The sequence below is a fragment of the Ammospiza nelsoni genome, chromosome 6 (assembly GCF_027579445.1).
Source record: "Ammospiza nelsoni isolate bAmmNel1 chromosome 6, bAmmNel1.pri, whole genome shotgun sequence".
Taxonomy (NCBI): Eukaryota; Metazoa; Chordata; class Aves; order Passeriformes; family Passerellidae; genus Ammospiza; species Ammospiza nelsoni.
Genome location: NC_080638.1, coordinates 37,884,472 through 37,908,708, shown reverse-complemented (window position 1 = coordinate 37,908,708; position 24,237 = coordinate 37,884,472). Strand labels below are relative to the sequence as shown.

Here is a 24,237-nt window from a genome sequence, read left to right as displayed (position 1 = left end):
TTAGCTGACAATCCATCCCTAGATCTAACTTTCTTATTTCCCCCTTCCATTTTGGTAGTTGTATCTAACATTATCTAGGCTTGCATAATAGTTTTATTTGCATTTTAGGATTTAAAATAACAGCAGGACTGTGTAATTGCTTAGCAGGAACTCAGGCCTTGCATTTTGTGATAGTACAAAAAGGAACTGTGTTGGGAATAAAAAGAAGCCTAAGCAGTATTGTAGCATAAATATATACATTATTTTTGATATTCAGTTTGTAAAAAAAAAAGCAATATTGGCACCTAAAGCATTGCAAAGGCTAGGACAGGCCAAAATTGATTGGGTTCTACACACCTCCAGAAAGTAAAACAAAATAGTTAGTCTTATAATTAATACAAAGATATCCCTTCTTAATGATTTTAAAATATAATGGGATTTGGTTTTGTTTGCCATGTAATTATTTGGTGATGTAACATTTAATTCAAATCAGGCCCCTAGTCCTGTGATTCTTACTCATGTGTGGACAGCCCCACTGAATTCAAAGGCATACATTCTTTTTTCTTCCTCTAGAATCACTGAGGATTATAAAGCTGAAAGAATGAAAATATTTAGCTCAGAGGCATATGTGACTGTATAGATATTCTACTATGTCTGGAATTTGTATGGCAGAACTGACTCATGCTCTAAATCAGTCAACCCACTTTACCAAAATAGACTAATGAGAAGACTGATCAGTAGGTTTGAGCATTTCAAATATTTGCCAGTTGCTTTTTTTCTTAAGTAACTTGTTATTGAAGCACAGTCAGGACTAATGGGGAAAGGGAAAATTGAATTAATACTTGGTGAATGCATCTAATTGTCCCATTTTTTCTTTATTAGAACAAATTACAATAAATTTGCACAACATTTTTTTTAAATTTCAGATTGAAAATGGGAAAAATAAAAATAGCATGCATAACTGCTAAAGTAGATGCTAATTTGAACCAGTGCATGCTTAACAGTCTGTTGACCAATTTAGGGAAAAATAATGGCAAAAATCAAAGTTAGCTATAAATCCAGTGAAGACAGACTCTTACATAAGTACTGCTGGCACAAAGCAACCCTAAAGCTGATGTACCAGAGATGGAGGGAGCATCCTGCATCAATGTGCCTTGTTATTCCAATTGATTCATATCAGTTTAGCATTAACAAAGCATTACTTAGATCTGATATCATGTGTCCTGGGGGGCTAGGCAAGATAATTCTTTGGAAAAACTGAGTAAGTCTTTCCTTCTTAATGAATGATGTTTTGTCTTGCCCTGTGTTCATGTAACACTCAGCATTATGAGATACTAATTTTGAGTGGGTCTCTGCCTGCTACCATAACAGATTGAATAATAGGTGTAATAATGATAATAACAGCAATAATCTTCCAAAAATTATTCTAGATTTGGGGTTGTTTATTTGTTTCTGAGTTAAACATGATCAATCCTTCACAAATATTGACAGGAGTTTCTGGTACCTCAGGACTGTCAGAGAGCTCTTGTTTTTCTGGAGTTCCTCATGGAAAAGTCATCACGTAACAGTCTTTGAATATAAATTGTTCAGCAGACCTTTCTCACAAGTGAATTGCAAATCACTGTATTAGTAACACAATCCAGCTCCTGATCAAAATGAAGTTAACTTACCAGATAATTCTTTCCTGGGAATGTATGTGATTTTTGAAAACAGGTTAACACCTTTACATCAGTACGAGCTTGTGGAGTTGATTTCTCTGAAACATAATATGTAAATAATTTCCTGCTTCAGGTGTAAAGCATATTCTTCATTACCATATCCATTGCCAGAATTTTTTAAAAGGTCTTTGCATCAGTGCTCATGTTTTTTATCACAGTCAGTTTAGTAAAAATGAAACCAGTGTCCATATATGGTAACACAGCCTGGTGCTCGTGGCTTCTACAGCACAATGTAATCAGGCAGCTCTGCATGCGCTCTTTGAAATATTTCTCAGCAGTATCATCTGCATAACTGAGTACAGATGTTCACAGAGCATCCCCTGCATGTAAACTTTAATGTATGAACCTATGTTAAGTCGAATGTACAAGCTTGTGCAAGGTTTAGACACAATTTCTGCTCCTGTGGTTTTGTGTCCCAGGCATTATTCCCTCACCACAACACTTCCCTCTCCACAGCTGCCTGGAGGGAGGCAGGGGCCAGGTGAGGGTCAGCCGTTTCTCCCCAGCAACCAGTGACAGCACAAGACACAGCCTAAAGCTGTGCCAGGGGAGGTTCAGGTTGGACACCAGGAAGAATTTCTTTATAGAAAGGGTTATTAAACATTGGAATGGACTGCTCACAGAGGAGATTGGGTCACCATCACTGGAGGTGTTCAAGAAATGTCTGGGCATGGTACTTAGTGCTGTGGTTTAGTTGACATTGTGGTGGTCAGTCAAAGATTGGACTTAATCTTACAGGTCTTTTCCAGTCTTAATGATTCTGAGATTCTGTTTGCACAAGTTAAAGAAGACAGTCCCAGAAAACACAGGCTTATGGTGAGATTTCTGGGTCCTGGATTCCAAAGATGGCTGGGCATCAGCTAGAAAACTACAGTAAGATTATTGTTTGTTTATTTTAAAACTAAAAAATGATTGAGAGACATACTTTCCTCTTGTTAAGATAGAATTTAAACTGATCACAGAATACATTAAAGAAAATCCCTCCAATGGATATTTTCTCAAGACCAGTGAGTTCGCTAATGAAAATTTGTAAGGGTGGAAGTAATTCCCAGTGACAAAGTGACAAAGCAACGTCCTCCAGCTGGACCACCTAAGCAGTAGGAGAAACGAGGTGAAATTCCTGGAGGAGTTTCAGCCGACCTTGTCTGAAAGACACAGAATTCCTCCTTGACTTGGGATTCCATATCGATTTGGGATCACAGCTTACACTGATGAAACCCAGGAGTAACAACTTTTGCAAGCGTCGAGTTCGACGAACGCTCGATATAAAGGGCGTGTTCCTGTAACTGTCCTGTGCAGCGCCCGGGGGCCCTCCCAGGGAAGTACGGACGTGGATGCCTGAGGGGCGGACTGGAATTTAAAGGCCATGGCAGACACAAATGCCAGCAGTGCCAGCTGAGCTCCCTTCACAAAGCATCACCAGGAGGGATCTTTTGTTGCTGTTTCTGGTGGGGCAACACGGACCGCGAGCCCCCGGCTGCGCCCCCCTAGCGCAGAGCCGCCCATCGCCCGGAGGCTGCGGAGCCTCGGAGCGCCCCGGGCCGGTGACTCTGTCCCCTCGGGCACCGCGACCCCTCGCCCCGGGCCGGTGACTCTGTCCCCTCCGGCACCGCGACCCCTCGCCCCGGGGCGGTGACTCTGTCCCCTCGGGCACCGCGACCCCTCGCCCCGGGGCGGTGACTCTGTCCCCTCTGGCACTGCGGAGCCTCGGAGCGTCCCGGGGCGGTGACTCTGTTTCCTCCGGCACCTCGCCCCCGGCCGCTCCCGCCTCCTCCCGGCCGCCGCGGGCGCTCGATGGCTCCGGGCCCGATTGCACAGTCCTGAGCACCGGAGTCGCCCTCACACTCCTCCTCCTCCTCCTCCTCCTCCTCCTCCTCCTCCTCCCTTTCCTCCCCCCTACCCGCCGGCGGGCGGCGGCAGCTCGGGCGCGGGACCCGCCGCCCCCCGCGCTGGAGGAGGGCGGGCGGACGGACGGGGCCGGGGCCGCAGAGCGGCGCGGGAGCGCTGCGGCCGGCAGGTACCGCGGGCTGCGGGAGGCCGGGGGCAGCAGGGGCTGTGTGAAGGGGCAGCAGGGCCGAGCGCTGCTAGGAGTCCTGCGGGGCTGCGCTTGCCCGAGGCCTGCGCCCGAAAAGTGCTGGATCACCCCTGGAGGCACCGGGTGGGTCGGTGGGTGTCACACGCACAGGCAGCTCTAAAGCCGGCGGCCGGGCGGCTCCTGCAGTCCAGTCCAGCCCAGCCCGTGCTGTCGCGTCCCGTTCCCCGGGGCTGCGGGGCAGCGCTCAGCCCCGGGAGAGAAGGGAAGGGACGGGAGGGAAGGAAGGAAGGGAGGGGGCGGCCGGGCAGGCGCCGCCCGGGTGTCGCGGGGAGCGGCGGCGGAGCAGCGGCCGTGCCGCCGGGCCCGGTGGGCGAGCGGGGATGTTTGCCCTGTGCGGGGCCGATGGATCCTGAGGCTCCGGCAGGAGGTTGGCATTCGCTTGTACCGCGGTATTTTGGGGTCTGGTTTTATGTTTTCTTATAAAGCTTGGTAATTAAGAATATTGGGTATTCTGATATCTGGAAATGTTATCGTAAGCTTTTGCAGTTTGAATTCCTTGTTATCTGCCTAGGACAACGACTAAGTTTACACCATATAACTGGTAAAAACCTTGCACAGGCATGTAAAATGTATAAAGTTGCATTCGTGTTGACATTTTTGAACGTGGTAAAGAGTAATAGATGTTGTACGTTTAGTTAAGTATAGAGTTAAGTGAGATATGGATGGAAGGATGATAGAAGATGAGGAAGGCTGATAAAAGTTGAGTCCAGCTCTGTGTTTCTATGAGTGAAGTTGGATATGTTTTGAATTTTAGATTCATTAATTGTAGTGATTCTTTGAGTTTGGGTTTGATTTAGTAGGATTAGGTGTTTGCAGTTGTGACCATGAACTGTACATTTATTTTTGTCTCACATGCCAGAAATATTTTCCCTGTCTGCAGAAATAGTCAAGGTATGTTGTATTCTTTAGTGTTTTGCTACAGGATATGTAATAGTCTCAGTCCATGTATGAAGTAACAGTTGAGACATAGAAGATAGATTACTTCTGGTTGTGTGATGAATGGAGTTTACATTTCTTTTCCTGATGGTTTGACACAGTGAAGAGGTGGGGGGAGAAAGCCAGTTTACTGTTACACTGAGTCTAGCCATACACTGAAAACTTGTGCTTGATTATTGAACACAGGATTGTTTTTGTCATCAGTAAAATATCTGACTTACTGACTTGTTCATGATGTTGCATGCGAACACATCAAAAACTTTGTTAATCAATGCAGGATGATCTGTTTTAAGATTCAGGACAGCCTAACGAGAAACACCTTCTCACAAAAACATTTTCAGATTGCAGGACATTTATTTTATTCAGCTTTTACTTGTATTTACTGGGTTCAGGTAGCAGAACCTTTAAAAAGACACACATTATATCTATATCTACATTGCAGACCAAAAAGGCTTTAAACCTCTAGGCAGTTACATTTTTGAGCTGTTTTGGAGTTTTCTTTGGGGAACAGCCACATAAAATACCTAGAGAATGAAGCATTGCAGTGAGGTATGTCAGTGATTTGTGCCCGGATAGTGATCTCTGATCTGCCAAACAAGTCTCCTGCAGAGTTTGCATCTGTGACGGCTTCTGCTGCTGCTGCTAAATTTCTGTGTCGGTGTTTCAGTGCAGTTGAAGTCCAATCATAGTAAAAGCTATAGTGATTTTCAGGAAAAATAAGTATCCTTTTCTGGGTTTTCAGTATATATTCAACAAAAATTGCCTGTGGCCTAATTTAATGCTAAGCTAGACTGGATTCAGCATTTACCTTAACAGAAGATCGGTGGCTCAAATCAGCCTGCATAATCCATATGCATCACCTACTATAAGTCAATTTAACATTTTAACAAATAATTTAATTTCCTGAAACTTCTGTCATTGTGACAAAAAGCCCCCCAAGCAAACAACAAACCCCACCCTGTCAGCATACTTAGTGTGGTATATTTTGTGTATATTAAATAAACAATATAGTCTACAACATTCTCAGGACTAAAGCTATGTTCAGACATATATTGAAATTGTTATATATTATTGTTAGCAGGTGGATGTTTGTACTTCTGTGGTTTTCATGCACTTGCATTGCTATCACACCAGGTTTCAAATCTGCAAAGAAATATACACGAAGCATTCTATCCATTTTTATTCAGACTGAAGCTAGTTATTGCTTTTTGAAGTTTCCTTATGCCATTTTTGGGGAAAAAGAAAATGTTTTAAACTCACTTTGTCAGTATCAGATAGGATACTGTGACTATTAGAAGCACTGGTTAATTATTTGTATGCAATTTGCCTGGTTGACTGTAAACAAAATAATGTTCTGAGGTCCCTGTAATGGAGCCAAGTTTATGTCGTGACTCTAACTTTCAGAAATGAACCTAAATAATATTCAAGGGTTGTGAGGGCCATGGAGGTCAGAGTGTGCCAGTAGTGCCCACTGTGGAGCTCAGGAAATAGTTGTTTATATTTCGCAGTCACTGAATGTTGCTGTTTCTTGGTTTCCCGGAATAATTCTTCTCACGTGGAGATAAAAATTGAAGTGATAATAAGAAATATGAAAGCAAAGTGTATGTACTTTTTAACACTATGAATGAACGTCTTCCAACTGTTTTAAAAAATATCTTTAATATTTTGCATTGCTAAAACAGCTATTGCAGTTTCAGGCACTTTGTTCAGGGTATTTTTCTCTACTTGTGTCAAGCTTTGTCCTCAAAGCTTCACAGAAATCATTCAGCATTCTTAGAAGACATTGTCTTGTCGTTTCTTTCACACTTCAGCAAATGTATATTGTGTTGTAGATCTTATCAATGTCACTGTTATGTGTGAGGATTGTGGGTGGTCACATTCTTTGAGTGAATATTTCCAAAACTGGGAAGCCCAGAGCAAGAATTCTGGTAGATTTCACATAGGTCTTTGTTGCCTTTAAGCTTTATTGCTCTTTCAGATACAGGGTAATTCCTCCAAAACTTGGAAATCAAAAACATTTGATAAGCGTTTTGGTAGGAAAACCAGTCATTTGGAACTGTTCCTGTGGGAGTAGACATGCACTTTGTGTGGGCATCATTATTCACAAAACATCAAAATACAGCCCCTTTGTTTTGCAACACAAATGGCAGTAGCTGAGAAGTTAACAAGAATTCTGTTTGGGCTGCATGATATTTGTTCTTTAGTACAGCCTGAAACGCTGTGGGAACACTGCAAGACCTACATATGTGGAGTCTGCAATACATGGAGATGCACTTGGGTTGCATCTTTAACAAGTCCCTGCAAAAATGCTACCAAATTTTCAGTGAGACAACACACACATAGCATTCCTGCGGCAAATTTCTTCATCCAGGGCAATATTAAGAGGAAAGACTGAAAAAAGTATCTTGTTGCAACATCTATGATTTCAGAGTCACTTTTCTTAGCACAATAATTGCATACAAAAATATAATGTAAGGGGAAGTTGTCCTAGTCTGAAATCTTCAGCAATAACTAGAGGAAGTGGTTCTGCTATCATCTGTTATTTTTTGTTGCTCATAGTCAGATTCTTAATTGCTTTTTGCTGTTGGGGATAAGCATGTGATGCAAATGTGTACATATTTTTATTTAAGAAGGAAGATGTGTGAGATTAACTGAGTTCCACTATAGTGTAGAATATGCAATAAAACATTGGAGTACTCAACTGTGAGATTTATTTGCTGTGTTTTTCACATGCTAATGCATTCATAATTTGCTATTAAGAGTTATAGTTCTGCTTGATTTAAAAGCCTTAAAATTTTGAACCTTCTCCTCTGTGGCCTGGTATTCTTTTCCGTGTGCTCTGAGTTGTGGTCTTGTGATGACTTTCTCTTGTGGCTTGTTCTTGCAAACTGCTGTCAGACGTCACTGTTGGTCCATCTTCTCTGTGCTTGGCTTCAAATTTCTCTGCTGCTGCCCTATGTAACGTAACACTGCAAAATACCTGGCATTTTTATGGCTCTGTATTAATTAATGCATGAAAAGCATTTGTCAGTTTGATGCCAAGGGTAATTTGGCTCAAACTGATGAGACCAATGAGTGACAAATTCAGGTATGTGTGTGTATGCATTGAAAGACTGGGCTCTGGTTTCGTAAGTTGTTCTTAAAGCTCTTCATGAAGTATTTAATCAGTCAGTGTTTCTGCTAAAGAAGCAGTCTTAAGGGGAGTTAAATTTCTCTTTGTCTCTTCCTCCTCTCTCTTCTTCTTATCTTGGTGCTGCAATTCCTACATTTGCTTGTATATTTCTTTGAAAATACATAAAATACAAGAAAGCAGTAAAAGGGGACATGAAAATCCCCTTTTTTGGTTTTTTTTTTTTGTTTTTTTTGGTTGAATGAAAGGCTGAGAGTGATAAGCAGTACTGAACATAAAACATGTACAGAGGGGTCACTGTTTTGTTGGGAGCAGCAGTTACCTGCTCTTGCTTCATTTAGCTCTGGAGCAAAAAATTAAAGCTTGTGTATATAGAAAAAAAGGTACAAGTCAGTTGAATGGTGGAGATCGTGCCACACAAAGGATGTGGCAGTACTCATTCACTTAACACTAATGCTCTTACTTTGCTTTGCCTTCTCTAACTGAAGATTCTGAGGCAGACTTTGCCTCTGTGAGTTAGTTGGTAATAGTTTGTAAAAGTCACTAAGTAAAAAAAGGCTGCTCTGTCTTCCCAGTAATTATAAATATATTTATGTGTTGAATATTCCCACTCCAATATATTTCCAGTGTCTAAACTCCCAACTCATTTAAACTGAAATTTTAGTTCTTTTTTATTCCCTATGAAATTACTGAGATTCTGTAATTGTTGTTTATGTAAATCAGATTATTTCTGTGTGTGCTGTAAATTGCCTGGGCCATATCTCCCATTTGAAGTTGCTGGAGTTTGAACCTGCACTTTTTGCCTTCTCCAGACCTGGGTGCCTCTTTATTTTCGCCTGCTAGCATAAACAGTACACTGTAACTATTGGATTTTGGTCTGTGTTTCATTCATGAGTAGCTGCGTTTGGCCGGTGCTTTAAGGTTTTTCTGCCCAGCTGCCAAAGCCCATCATACTCAGTTTTCTCTTGTCGGAATTAAGTCCAAGGGGGCTGGGCAGGAGTTTTGTTTATGTTTGGAAGACACTGAACGGGTACGTGCAAGGGTGTAACAAAGGTTTGAGCATCGATGTCTCTCGGTGCAGTCAGCTCAGATGCACTGCTAACGATCATGCCATTAAACTTTTAAACAGTGCTGCAGGAGTTACATTGATCTCAGCTGTTAATAGTGGCTGGAATTAAACGTGTCAGGCTGGAAGGCTTTCTCTGGAACGTGTTGGTTCACTTGTTAGGCAGATGATAATAAATCTTGCTTTCTGAAGACAAGAACGTGGATTTGAAGTCAGTTAAAATACCACCGGCTATGCAGGGAGGGTTGTCTTTAAGCTAGCGAGTGTGCTTCAGCTCTGTTTTTCAGCAGTGGGATGGTCATGGCATTGGTTGTGTAGTCAGCCCAATGGCAGCTGTTGTGAAAACACTGGTGGTTGTTATTATTACTGGTCATTCTTCATCTTAATCATTACTATTATTCATTATTGTTTTTTTACTGTTACTCATTACTGTCAATGAGTAACAGGGTAGTTTCTTAGAGGAATACTATGCACTTGTGTCTCTGCTAGATTAGTCATTGGTAAAAAATTGAATCCACAGGTTTATTGCCTTATATCAGATTTAGTGCAGAATTATGTTAATACTTTTGAAATTAGAAAGATATAAATAACTGTTCCTAAGATAAGTGGCACTTTATTGTCTTCACTACAATGTAGGTATAAATGACTTAGACCCTCATCTAGATTGTGCATTAGATCCTCACCTGAGCCTCATGCTCAGAGAACAGAGGTTGATCAGATTTCTCTTTGAGCAGCACTTGTTCCTATGAAAGAGAGACGAACTGGTGGATCAGCAATTAAATGTAAAAAATTCTAAAAGAAAAGAAATTTGTAAGTACAAACTTGGTCTATGGAATAGTTTCCATTACTTGTGTCACTCTTCATTGAAATAATGAGTCATAATTTAAAGGCTGATTTTAGTGAGAGATCAGTTAGGAGTTTGCTTTATTGCAGATTACTTTTTTTTGGTACTTCTTATTTTTTTGTGCATAAGCAAAATAGGCCAAGAGTTGGAAGACAGAGGAAGAGTGAAATTCATTAAGTTTCTGTTATTGCTCATAGCTTTTTCATTGCTAATGTTACAGTTTTTGATTTAGACTTTCATGTGCAAGATACACAGCAAACTATGGTCTACTTCCCTCATCTTTTAAAGCCTGAGGAGATTACCTAGCTTGGAAGGAGCTTGATCAACATAATGGATCTCTTTAGGTTTTGTACTCTGTTATAACTGTATCATGGGTGGTCTGTGGGTTCTCATATTTGAAAGACAATAGCTAAAGGCAGCTACTCATATCAGTCTTACCCTGGATGAGTCACCTTTTATTTAAAAACTACAGGTCCCTTTTTTCTCATTGTGGTTGGTCAGAAATTTCAACAATACTGTTGCTGTTGCCTTTTAATGCTTGATGCACCCTGTATTACTTTCAATTTACAGGGTGGCATTCCAGCTAGTGTTTGCTCCAAGAGCTTTTCTGAGCTCTTTTCTGACCTGTCTTAACAATCCTGCTTGTCAAGTTGGCAGTTGATAAATGAAAAAAAAATTTTAGTAGTAAGTAGGAACATTATTCTGCCTTGGCCAATAAATCTTTGTGCTAGTTTTGTAGCATAGTATAAATATTAAATAAACTTAGCTCACAGAAAAAAAAAAAAGGAGGAGTTTTTGATTGATCTGTTCTTGTAGTACTGATGGGAAGGTAGGTCTTGTAATTGCTTCAGTTACCTAAAGACAAAATTAAAAGGATAGTGCATCATGTTGGTTGGCAAATGAAGATTTCATCAGGCATATGTGCCTTTTTAGTTTGGTTGATGGCATAGCATACATCTCATTTAATTATATTTCACATTTTTTCCCCAGATTTCTTTTTCATATTGAGAAGCATCCAAATTATACCACTGAGGGGAAAGCACTGTCAAATAATTCAGCATTTCTAAACACGGGTTTCTTGTAAATAGAGGCACATGTTTATGTGCTTGGGTTGTGCTTGCATTGATTTCCTGGGGCTGAGGATGGCCAAGCAGCTCCAGTTGCTGACAGAACATTCAGTCTTTCCTGGTGCTTGCCCAGCCCAGAGCTTGGCTGTGCCACGCCTCCAATTAGAGCAGAGTCCCACCCGTGTCTGGACACTGTGGCTTTGGGTTTGATGTTTTCTTCTTAGAAATTGCCTGGAAACATCTTGTATACATAACAAGGACATAGTTATTATTAATCCAGTGCAGCTCATACCCAAGTTCTATGCTTGTGTTCAGCTTTGCACTGTGAGCACTGTGCCTTTTGCTCTGTTCTCTGCAAAACCGTGTGCTGCAGGAGAACTTAATGCCCTACATTCCTGCCCTGCTTCTCCCAGGTTTGTATGCATGTGCCCTTGTTTTATCATTACTTTTGAAACTTCTTGAGTGTCCCTGGTGTGCAGGCTTACAGCTTATTGAAGGGAATAAGTGTTTGAAATAAGTTTTTTTGCATAGGGTAGGGAGCATGCTGCTTTCTATACAGGTTTGTGGAATCGAGGTTTGCTTGTTGATCAGCAGTGGAAAGATCAGGTCTGGGATTTTAAATTTTTTTTTTCCCTGCATGGACAGTTCTGATTCTACAAAACTAATCCTTGCACAGTAAGCAGACAGCCTTTTGATTCAGTCCTAATAGTCTCTTTTTTGAGAAACAGTAGTGTTTCTGGTCATGTTAGCATGTGTTCATTATAAAGATCAGCAACTACACCAGGACATTTTTTTCTTTTAAAGAAAAAATATTCAGGCTATAAATAAATAAATTTATATTGGTTTTATAAACGTGTGCTTAAACAATTGGAGTGTTTCATTTAGAAACGAGTTACAATAATAACTTGAGATGATGTTGCTTAGGGCTTTGTCCAGTCAAGTGTTAGAAGCCCCTGAGGTTTCTGCAGTGTCTCAACACCGGTCCCTGTGGCTGATAATCCTTACAGTGAAAATCTTTTTTTCTGTCAAGAGGGAAGCTTCCTTGTATTAATTATGAAGTAGAGAATCTGTCTTCATCCACTTGGTCACCTACCCTTTTGAAGGCTGTGAGGTCACCTTGAACCTTTTCTTCAGCAGGCTGAACACTGGTTCACCAGGCAAAAAGAAGTTTGGATTACTCTGATATCTACATGCACTTTTTATTTGTTTTCAGCATTAGTCTTTTGAAGAGTGATTGAAAAGTGTATGCTTTTAAAATAACATGCAACTTGTATTTTATGTCCTACCAGAATAAGTTCAAGTTGAATGAGTTTTGAAAGGATATGTTTTTGCCTGTGAATTCTAGTATTAAAATTATATCCGGAGGCTAGGAAAATGGGTTGATAATCCTCATGTCATGTATAGATAGTATTGTACATGAAATTTTCAGAACAGTTGAATCACCTTTGCCAGTTCTGCTGGTTGTTGGATAATCTTTCTAGAAAATTATTATGGTTATAATGCTGTTTGAACTTACTTTTTACTGGTTTAGAATTGAACTGAGTTAACAAAACAGAAATGAGAAAGGTGGTTTCAGTAGTTAAATTACCCCAGTTGTATGGTGTATATGGTGGGTCTGTTGAATTTAAATGTAGTATATAAAGAGCTAATAATATTCATGGAGGTCCAGTCTTTTTTGGTGAGCTATTACTTAATAAACATTGCTGGTATTGCAAGACTTTGAAATTCTTGTTTTCTGTAGAAACATTTGTATCTTATGTGCTTTCATTCCTAACATTGATCTTTACATTAATTATTTTCCTAGAAAACTGGGTTCTTAACATCCATGATACAAAAGCCTGGAGCAGCAGAGAGACAGTTTTTACAATGAGGAGGAATTATCTGCTAGGTGAGTTAAATGCTAATGTCTGACAACAGACTCTGATCTTTTCAGTTAGGGAAAACAACTGTGAGTTGTAATCCTGAGATGGGCATGTAAATTGGGTAATTTGCTGTGGTTGTAGGTGGTTTTGAAATGGTAGATATTTGAACAGGCCTTGGGTGAGGAGAAAAAAGGACCATTTGTGACTTATACATGTCATTTTCTTGCTAAGCAGTGATGAAACTCTACACTTAATCCTACTTTTTTTTGGTATGTTTAAAAAATGTGAGGATAGAGCTAAATTCTGTGAGTGTTGTAGGAGTGACATGACCAATACATTGTGAACTTCTATGTACCTAGGCAGAAAAAATATGTAGAGGTATAATGTGCTATGTATACTTAGATCTACTCGCTATTTTATAGTGTGGTGCCTTGTCAAGCTACTTGGTATTTCAGGTGGATTTGAAGTGACAGTTCATGATGATAAATTAAATGTGAATAATTTTTTTTTTTGTGAGTAAATTTTATATTTAAAATGTGTAGCAAGTGGTAAAGGTAACCTTCTGCTCTGTGTTTGATGACAGACTGAGTACTGAATTATTTACCAATGCTTTGTATTGCCCATCTACTACTTGAGGGATCACTTTACACTATAGTATTGTTACTGCATAGGAAAAACTGCGTTCAGCAGTCTTAGTGACCTCTGAAAAGGATAATTTGCTTGGGAGTTTGAAAGATGGTTGACATTTTACCAGAATCTCCCTGACTGTTTTTATATGTGAAGCCTACAGAATATTCTGTTTTATATTTTGAGGCTATATGGCATTTAGATATTGGGGGGGGGTATATAATTAGAAGTATTTTCCATATATATAATTTCCTTTCTATGTTAGACTTTCCTTTGAAATTTTAATTTTAGTAAGTCAAACATTAATATTATATATAATGTGATTTTTATTAACTTTTTTTTTTCCTGTTTAGGTGTTCAAACTTCTGATTTGCCGGATATTAATGAGGAAGAAAACTGATTGATGCAGTTTCGATAGTTCATTGGATTTTTTTTCATTCCGCTCTGTTGGGAGATTTGAGGAAAATTTCAAGGAATGGAGTTAGCTCACAGTTTACTACTTAATGAAGAAGCATATAACCAGCTTGGTGAATTTCAAAAAGCAGAGTTCATTTTTGAATGGTTACAGTTTTTGGAAAAACTTTTACCAGTGACTAGCAGAGTAAGTGTGATAAGACTTGAGAAGAAAAGCCCATCTTTTTATTATTTTGTTTTAAATCAAAGACCAGCCTGCAATGTGATTTGCCTCATGCCTTGTATGTACAAGGAGTAAAAGTATATTCAGTGTTAGGATTAGCTTTCTAAATGTTATAAGTTCTTGGTCACAGCCCTTCTAACAACAGAGCCACTTGTCCAATGAAAGGAATTTTAATTCTTTTTATTTAATTATTTTTAACTCCTATTACTACTGCAAGATTTTGCAGACCCAATATGAAGAATGTCAGTAATGCTTCCACCAAGTGTTGCACAATTATTTGATGCTTCTCTACCAAGCAGGAATGTAACATCTTTCTCTTTGTTGTTAGTTTTTTTTTTTTTTTTTTTTCAATTTTCCTAGTTAAATGATAAAAGATGAATTTCCAGCTAACTCTCCAATTGTTTGATTCACTGTTTGGTATATATTGAGTAGGTTATGTAGACATGTAAGAATAAACTAACTAACATAATGCTATTTAAGGTTTGTTATTTGTGATGGAAATACATAGATGAAAAGCAGTGCCACGACGTTCTTTTTTTTAAAGAGTATTAAAAAATGTATGTAAGACTGGATAATTGTTTAAGGGAAGTTCTTTCTTTTCTAATGCTCAAGTTCTTGAAACTCAGCTTCTTCTTTAAAGTTCTTTGCTGCTAAACTTACTATTATCTATTAATTCTTTTATTTTAAAACAGGCATTAAAAAAAGAAAGAAAAGGCAGCTTTGTTGGTGAAAGATTTAAGCATTGACATGCCACAGGGAAAATACACTTGAAACACTACTAGCAATAATTATGCTCTGAAAAAAGTGTTGGGTTTTTAAGAAGAATAAAATATTTGCATACTTGAAATGTCTTTTTTTAAGTATAAAAAGGCAATAAAATGTTCATTTGTGGTTCAGAATGTCATTATCAGAATGGTAGTAATGAAAAGTAAAGATAATTTGAATTAATCATCTGTAACTAACTTTTAAATTTAACTGAACTTTAACTGGTTACTGATTTTATTTCCAGGCTGACATAAGGGAAAACCAGAAGAAACTGGTTGAACAATTGACTTCTTTATTAAACAATTCACCAGGACCTCCTACCAGACGGCTTCTTGCCAAGAATTTAGCTGTACTTTATAGCACTGGAGACACTTTTTCTGTTTACCAAACAATTGACAAATGCAATGAACTCATTCGGAGTAAAGATGACTCTCCAAGTTACCTGCCTACAAAACTGTAAGTGTGTTTGTACCCTCAAGCTTCAGATCCAGTGGTAATAAGGGGTGAGATGCATTTGTGTTCACTGCCACAAAATATGTTATAAAACAAAGATTGTGCTGGTAGTCCATGTTGTATATGAGCATCAGGAACCAAAAGGGTAGAAGATACCTGGTGGTCTTCAGCCAGACAAATGAAAATCAGGCCAGGGAGAATACCCACAATAGAAAACAGAGTTATGAGATGACAGGTGCTTCAAAAAGAAGGAAAAGGTAATAATAGTGCTGAGAAGAGCAGTAAAACAGACAAGCACAACTGCAGGTATAAAAGACAGGTGCTGAGTACATTTCTTTATTCAGGTGGGAAACTGGATATATTTAAAAACATCTGAGATGTTTGTAACTAAATACTGAAAGCCTAACCAACAGAGCAGAGAAACATGAATGGCTACTTCTGAATGTGAAGCCAAATCTTTATGTGCAGAAATGTTATGAATAACCTTCATTCCCAAAATTATGCACGTCTTTCACTATACTGAGGCAAATTAAAGATGATGGTAATAAATATGAGATAGAAGGTGGTAAAGGTAGATGAACATCCTTTTGCATTAATGATATGGTATTGAAAGCAGAGCAGGATCTCTCTTCCTCCTTTACTTTGGATGCTAAACTTGTTTCTGACAACACTAGTAAAGATTCCTGAAAATAGATTTTGCAAGGAGTAAGTTGTATTTTCTTATACCTTTTTTTTTTGTTTCGTTCTTGTTCCAGTTGATCTCTTGTACAGTCTTTTGAGTTAGGAATAAGTTTGCTGTAAAGGATCTTAGTCTTGCAAAGTAAATTACTGCTATACTACATTCTTAACAACGATGTGCATTAACATTAGAGTTGAATTGTAGTGTTGGAGAGAGCTCTGCAGGTCTTCCCACTTCAGCTGTGATGTGCCACTGGATGAAGTGGTTGATCTCAGTACAGCAAGGAGGGATGGGGGAGGCTGTTGGCAGTAAAACAGAAATGGGAGATGATCAAAGCCAGAATGCTGAGTAGTAGCTGGGGGAGAGGGAGAGAGGTGGCAGTGTACACCACCTGTTCCTGGGTATGTAAGCAGTGGTAAGAAGAGGAAGAAAGAGGTGGAGAAAACGGTAATTGTAAAATATTATTTTCTTCAATAAAGTTTTGGTAAAGGGATTTCTGGTAGAACTGACACAGGGACAACAGGCTACAGAAAATAATTGGAACTACAGAACTGTGTGTTGAGTAAAATCTTTCATCCTAGGGTGCAAATATGTTAAATACTTGGTGTTCAGTGTAGAAAAACTGCTTTTTTTGTTTTGTTTTGACCTTGATTAAAGTGTTGTCTTTGCCATCTGTCCACATTTAGCATGCATGCCCATGTTGTCTCGTAGCAACACTTCACCATCAGTGTTCACAATATGTTGATACACCTGGGAACTCCTTTAAATACAGATTCCAGTGAATTGGTCTTTTATCTCATAGATTATCACTTTTCTTCTTTCCTCAATGTGGAAGATGAAAATGTTTTACGCAAGCATTTTAAAAAAAGCCTTAGTTAGGTGCTCATCTGCTACTAAAACTCAGTATGATGTGAATGCTCTACCAAATCAGAAAAACAGGTCAAGCGGCATGAATGCAGCTTATTACTTTATTAAAGAGAGTACCTGTGACCATCAGATGCTCAATTTAGAAGGGAAATTGGAAAATTGTAATTTCATTCCCAGGCACACCATGAACAAAATTTAAATCCAGATTGTTGGTGTGTACTGAGTTGGATAAAAGCAATAACAAAACCAGGTTTTTAATGAAAGTAATATTGTAGTATAATAAGAGATAAAGGATACTAGGTTTGTTTTTCTTCCTGTGCATTTAGGGAATTACTGTAAATAGTAAATATATTTTTTAAATTAAGAATGTATTCAGTATGAGAATTTAAAATTACATGTGTGGAACTTGAATTCAGTTGAGGAATAAGCAAAATGTTTGTTGAAGGGGATGGTCAGCAATGTCTACATATTTAAGTAGGTCTGGAAAAGAGCTGAAAGCTGATTAAGCATATAATTCTTTTTCTCTTTGTATTCAAGAAATTAATTGGTTTATAGATCTGTTATAGATCTGTCAATACAAAACCAAAGCATTTTCATTAACTAATTATTCAAAGGATTAGGCACCTCTTTATTTTTCTTTTTTTTTCCTCAATATTAGCATTTTTCGCCTTTGCTAAAGGAAAGGCCAGTGAGCAGACAGAATCTGTTTGTCAGGTATTTCTCCTGAATGTTAAATTCAGAATCTGTCTACAATGAAAGGGACGTGGGTTTATAGTTTTATTTCCTTCAAGGTATTTCCTTATTACGTACTGTGATACATAAATGACAGAATTGTAATTACTAGACCATTTGCAGCCTGGTGTCAACCATCAAGTTGTAAATAAACCTGTCCCTGACTACTTCTGGCAGCATCTGCTGCAGCATGACACAGAGCATGCTTAGTAAGAAATTAATGTCAAGGTTTAAAGGCGGATGTGAGAACTATTCCTCCTGCAAAATGTACTGGAAGGTTGTATTACTTGAATTCTTGTATTATCCCAGTTACTTTAGCAACCCTTGTATCTGCATTTCTTCTAGAGGGTATGTGCCACATACAGACCATTTTTTTTTCTCTTTTGATGATCCACTTACATTTTTGGGACATCCTATTTAGTTATTTTGCTGTTTGCACATTGATTACTTCAGTCGTCTTAATCCCTTTCATCTCTTAGTGCATCCATTTTCACGCGTCTTTGGATTTGCTTTTGTTTTAGTGCTGCGGTGGTATGCTTGGGCTATTTATACAAAAAATTGGGAAGAATTTTGGGAAACAGTTTTACTGACACCGTTGGGAATGTGCTTAAAGCAATGAAGAATGCAGAGGTATTGGAACAGCATGTTTAAAAAATGAATGGAAAAATAAAAGGATTTTTAGTGCTGGTAGCTGGACCAATGAATAAGAGAAAATGCATGATATCAAAATACAAAAAAAAAAAAATTGTGAGAAGTCAGATAAAAATCAGTGTCTAAATTCTAAAGAAGTATTAGAGTTAATGGATTATGACTATAAAAAGGATGGATCACAACTTTTCTTTATCTGATTTCATGAAAGCACTTGATAAATTAGAAAATTTAATTACATTATTAATGAGAACATTTTTTCTATAGCTTGTACTTTTTGTTTTGGGCTTTATACTTGTAATTATTGCTTTTCAATAGAACACAGAATTGCTATTTTTATTTGCTTATAGAATTTTGGGGTGAGTTATCTGCTTTAAGTTATTTCAGTCTAAATAGATCTCTAATATAGACTCTAATAAAGACTCAGCCATTCCTTACTTATTTCAGTAGTTGGTGTTTTGAATTTCCAAGGAACTTAGGGTTACAAAACTTTAACATTTCTCTTTTTCATTTTTCAGTCTCAAGGTCGTTATGAAATCATGCTTAGTTTGCAAAATATATTAAATGGTTTAGGAGCTGCTGCTGTCCCCTGTCACAGGGATATTTACAAAGCTGCCCGATCATGTCTGACAGATCGATCCATGGCTGTCCGCTGTGCTGCTGCTAAGGTAAACTGCTCCAATAGCTGTTGAAGTAGCTCCCTAAAACATTAAATTCTGTTTCAATGATCGATGAACACGGAGGTAAAAAGATTCTTTGCTTGTGTGTGTTCCTTTGATATTAACTCGGCAGAAAAAATAAAAGTAATTTTACTATGAAGCAAGTATTTTGTTAGGGAGAACTCAGTGTATTATGCAGCGAACTAAAATTTTTACTGAGTGCTTTTCCATGTCAAAACACTTTTGTTTCCCTTTTTTTGTCTAGTGTCTTCTTGAACTTCAAAATGAAGCAATATTTATGTGGAGTACGGACCTGGATAGTGTTGTTACCTTATGTTTTAAATCCTTTGAAGGTTCCAATTATGATGTACGATTAGCGGTTTCAAAACTTTTAGGCACAATATTGGCTAGAGCTCTAACATCTAAGCAGATAACAGGTAAAACATGTACTTTCTTTGCTGATTCCTCATCTGTAAAAGTTTGTCAGATTATAAGAAGCTCTCAAGTTCTGTTGAAGCCTGAAGTAAAATCACATTTTAAGCTTCTTTTGACTGTTCATATCTCTGATTTGGTCTTTTTTCTTGTGAAGTGCTGGTTTTTGGTTCTGTCTGTCTATCTATCTATCTATCTATAATAATGAACAATGGAAAATAGTTAGTAAAACTTTTTCTCCACTATGAGATTGCTGTTGTATGGAGAAAAATTAGTAACTTCAGGAATTGAAAAGCAAGATTAATTTAAGCAGTTTAGAAATAGATTTGAGGCAGTCTCTCTGTCAGACTAAAAAGTTAGGGATACCTTCAAGCTGTTTTTCTGCAGTAGTCGATACAACATCTGGATTGTCAATGGATAGCAGTATAAATATGATCAGAAGCAGAAATTGGCAGGCAGTTTTGTTCACACAACAGCTATGTAACAGTACTTGAGTTGGCTGAAGCATCCTGGCACTAAGTTACCATCTCCAATACTTTGTGTGACTCAGACTGAGTGGTTTTAGTCTTAGAAGCCCCAAGGTAAATGTCTAACTGTAATCTAAGTAATATATAACAGGATGCAGAATAAGTGTGATTGAGACTGATTGTTCTGCTTTTAATGACAGCAGAGAAGGCCTTCAGTGCAACAACCAGCAAATGACAAAATGACATGCCTTTCAGCCTTTCAGCCCAACTTACTGTCTTTCAGAATCCTTGAGGCTGTGTATTTGCATTGTAGACTCTGAAGTCTTGGTTTACAAAGTATTTCCCCCAGAAATGTTTGGAGAGAATTACTGTGTTACAGAAAAAAAAAATCAGCATTTTTCTCAATAAAATAAAAAAAAATATTCTGACCTCTTTATAGACTCATTAGTTTCCTTTAATCTATGTAAGCAATGTACTTGTTATTTCTAAGGCTCTAAGATAAGGTTATATAAGAAGCTTATAAATTATTTGGTTGGCTATTTCAAGGAGTTTTGTCCTTATTTTAGTTATTTTTAGTTAAAAAGGAGTTAGAGCTAAGTGGGGCAGAAGCTAGATGGGGACTAGAGGGGGCTGGGGGAGAGGTGGAGGGAGCAGTACATGAAGAAATTTGTACTCCCGAAATTTGTGCGTTGCATCTGATAACCTGCTGATATTGAGGGGGTTCTGTTAATTTTTTTTTTCTGGACATCTTTATCTGCAATCCTCTCATTCCTTTTCTCATTTGAAGCCTTGAAAGAGAATGAAAAACGCAGTGAAAATCTTAGGACAGTTTGCACAGTGTGCTGTCATTGTGCTAAGTTTACACGTACATATCCCAGCGTGGATTTTAAATGACCTTTCTATCAAGAAATAAAGCACTGGAATAGGAATTTGGGATGGATAATTTTCCTAAACACTTGAAAGCATATTTTATTTTTCTCACTCTTTTAGACACTATCTTAAATGCTAAGGTGACTTGATATTTTTTCTAAGAGGACCTGTAGCTGTGTCTTTACCTGGCTAAGTGTAGTAGAGGGGGATCTGCCCTGTCTGAGGTTTGGAATAGAGGTTGTGTTTGCTGGTAAGCTGTAATATGTAAGGATTTCCATGAAGCTGTGGGTGGTAGGAGTAGACCTTACAGATCTTTTTTGCAGAGGGAGCATAGATGGTAAATACTGAGGGTGGGTAAATGTAAATATGCATATTAAGTAATGGCTTCAACTACTTAAAAGTAGTTAAAGCAGAAAAACTTGAGAAATACTTTGTTTTGCTGGAGCATTGAGAGCTAAAATGTCCTAGTTTCTGTTGTGAAGTTATACTCAAACAGTATTTGGATTTGATTGTGCTACCGAGTTTGTGCAAATTATTTTTACTAAAATTAAGAGAGTTGAAACTCTACTTTTGAAATATAGTTTTTGAATTATTCCTCTAAAGATGTACATCTGTTCTTAGCGTCCACCAAGCATAACTTCCGCAGAGTCTCTTTGGAGGATGTGATGGAGCTATTGGGAACTGGATTTCTGCGTGGAAGTTGTGGATTTCTGCGAGCCAGTGGTGATATGTTGAAAGGGACCAGTTCAGTCAGCAGAGATGTTAGAGTTGGAGTCACCCAGGTTTGGATTATGTCAGTTATGATTTTCTGAGATTGCCAAACATTTGTATAATTGCTTTGCTCTGTATATATCTCTTCTTTCGTCCTTTTTTTGTGTTTGTAATGAAATGTATACATTTGAAAATAAGAATTTACATCTTGAGTCACACTAGAAAGAAAAGAGACTTCTGATGTTCTGTATTGTTTACCCAAGAATTTGACATTTTAAAAATTAAATATGTACTACTTGTGAAAGCTTCACATGATAGGAATTTCAAATAAATGATATAAATACATTTTTTTAAATTTAAAACTTATTTCCTTACATTTGAAAATTAAAGGGAGAAGTTACAAGAAATGTTTGAACTTGAAATAGTTTCCTGCTGTATAGGGAATTCCAAGTCTAGTTCTGAAAGGTTGTTTCTGCTTTGAGTAAGTGCATGAAAAGTAAGGAAAAGAATTCAGTGGAAAAAGCCAGCATCTGTTTTGCTGTGTTCCAGGCTGCTCAAAGCATAGAATCTTGTAAGAACAGGAAGTGAACAGGACTGAAGCCAGGCCATGTAGTGCCTGCTGGTAAAAACAGTACAAATTTTTCAGATAATATCAGGTTGGCTTCATTCTGTAAATATCATCTTAGATGTAAACATGCTGAATTGTAGATATTCAAATGTGAAACTTGTGACTCAAGACTAAAGGTCATGATGAACATTGATGCACGAGTAGGTGTGATTATTTTAGTATGTTACAGTCCCACAGCTATATGAAAACCACCTTTGCCAGTAAGGCACTTTTGTCAGTACATTTCAACTTCTGTGCAAAATATCTTTAAATTAGCTTGCATTACTGATACAAGCTGCCACATTTTGCAGTGAAACAGCTAGAAGGTGCTACAAATTGTCTTCTGTGCTCAGGTCGTGCTGAGTGGAAGTATTAAATTTTGGCAGAGAGAACAGAAAAGCTACGAAACAATAATACCTTGACAGCTATTTGCCTAGAAAATGCATGCCAGAGATTTCAAGGGTGTTCTATATACATGGTAGTTTTATTACTTTTCCAGGTATATATCAGATATCTCAGTTGAATGTTTTGACTATTTGTCCTGGTTTTTGGAAGTTGTCTCCTTTTTCATATGTATCTATGTTAACACAGTAGTACCTGTGCCACATGGTACACTCAAACTGGACCAGAACAGTTTAAATAGTGCTATGTTTCTACAAAAAAAGGTTGAAAAATTGTGAATTTTTCAGTGCTTGTGAATAGAAAACACGTGCAGTTAAAAAATGTATTAATTAGTGAGTTGCAGCTTATTATGAATTTAAAAATAAGAAAGGCTCTGAAGACAACTTCTTACATATAGAGGATTTTAGATTTTTTCAAGCCAAGTTCAAGACAGAGTTTAACACGTGGCCACTCTTCACAAGTCTTTATCCTGTTAAATTCCTCAGGTTTGAAATCTGTAAAACCAGGGTAATGTACTGATGCATTATGAAGCCTAAGTAGTATTTGTCAAGAACAATAACCTGCTAACAGGATCTAATAGTATAATTATTTTGTCTACAATATTTCCCTTTCTTTTAAATGAGTAATTTTGTTGTGAATGTTAGACAGAAGACAAAGCATGTATGAGGTAAATACAGAAATTGATTGATACAAGCAGTAGTTGAAAGTAGATTGATATAAGCTATAGCAGAAAATTCCTTTCTTACGAGGAATTTTGTGTGCTCATTTGCATATTCTCATTTTTTGTATTCTGTTTTTTTGATCTATTCATTAAAAGCATCCAACATATGCACATAGAAGGCAATTGTAGGGGAGCTTATTATGTGGTGAAATAAATGGTCTTGTGGTGATTAGGTTTGTAAAGTGATTCTGCATTCTTTCTCTTTGTGGTGACAGTCTTTTTATGGTACCTCCATTGCAAGGCAAACTATTAAAATTCATTGGGTTGAAGAACAGTGCTTGGGGGCTGCAAATATTCCCTGATTCAGACCCTTTAATAACCAGATTTTCTCTGGGTTATGGGTTATAGTTTTGTAACATAGTAGTTCTCAAAATGCATTCATACATTAAATTTGGGGTTCATGTGCAGAATGTTAAATAGCTGGAAACTGTTGTTCAGTGGGAACAAACACAATGTTTTACATAACAAGTGGCTGTGCAGGGTAAACTGCCATTTCTCACACTCTGGAATGAGATGACATGGGCAAGCAGCTTGAAATAACTTACAGTCAAAGCAGGCTGCAATATTACTAGTGCAGAATCAGAGAATACACTGACTTGGAAGGGACCCATAACAGTTTTAATAGTAATTTAAATTATTTTTAAAAATTAAAGTAATACATATATTAAAAAATATAGATATCTGAAAGTGAGAAAGTATGTGATTTATGGATGCATAAATTTCTAAATCATTTCTGTTTAGTGTTCTAGTTGTGGCAATGTGAAGTTTAAAAAAATAAGCATGTAGGATAATTAGCAGTGAATTTCCACATATTTTCCTCTAAAGTACGTTTCTTTTGAAATCTCTTTCAGGCATATGTGGTATTTGTGTCTACTTTAGGAGCACAATGGCTTGAAAGGAACTTCTCTGCCTTCCTATCTCATATTCTGGATCTTGTGTCTCAGTCTCACCCCAAGGCTGTTCAGAGTGCCATGGATGCTATCGGCTGTCGCCGCTGTGTTTCATTCATCCTTCGAGCTACTGTAGGAGGCCTGCTTGGGGAAAAGGCTCAGATTGCAGCTGCCAAGGAGATTTGTCAGGCCATCTGGAAACTGAAGAAAGTTGTAGGTATGGGTCTAACAAGATTATCCATTCAGGCCTTTGTTTTTCCTTTTTTAAGTGATTGTCCAACTACCTAATCCAGAATCCACAGAAATAGAATATATAGTGCTGATTTATTACCATGATAATGTAGAGGGCTTTTGATGGACTGCTTTGTTTTTA

The 24,237-nt window shown here is 37.9% G+C and overlaps 1 protein-coding gene across 2 annotated transcripts in view; it reads left to right on the top strand.

The window, feature by feature from the left end:
* Positions 1 to 3,571: 3,571 nt before the first annotated feature.
* Positions 3,572 to 24,237, top strand: part of HEATR5A (HEAT repeat containing 5A) — a 64,610-nt gene continuing 43,944 nt past the window's right edge. For both annotated transcript variants that reach the window (XM_059474072.1, XM_059474071.1), the window contains exons 1-9: positions 3,572 to 3,714; positions 12,640 to 12,723; positions 13,678 to 13,925; positions 14,971 to 15,182; positions 17,979 to 18,087; positions 18,624 to 18,773; positions 19,030 to 19,201; positions 21,155 to 21,315; positions 23,826 to 24,081. In XM_059474072.1, coding sequence (XP_059330055.1) covers positions 13,800 to 13,925; positions 14,971 to 15,182; positions 17,979 to 18,087; positions 18,624 to 18,773; positions 19,030 to 19,201; positions 21,155 to 21,315; positions 23,826 to 24,081 — 1,186 coding nt within the window. In that variant the 5' untranslated portion in view covers positions 3,572 to 3,714; positions 12,640 to 12,723; positions 13,678 to 13,799. The remainder of the gene's footprint in view (positions 3,715 to 12,639; positions 12,724 to 13,677; positions 13,926 to 14,970; positions 15,183 to 17,978; positions 18,088 to 18,623; positions 18,774 to 19,029; positions 19,202 to 21,154; positions 21,316 to 23,825; positions 24,082 to 24,237) is intronic.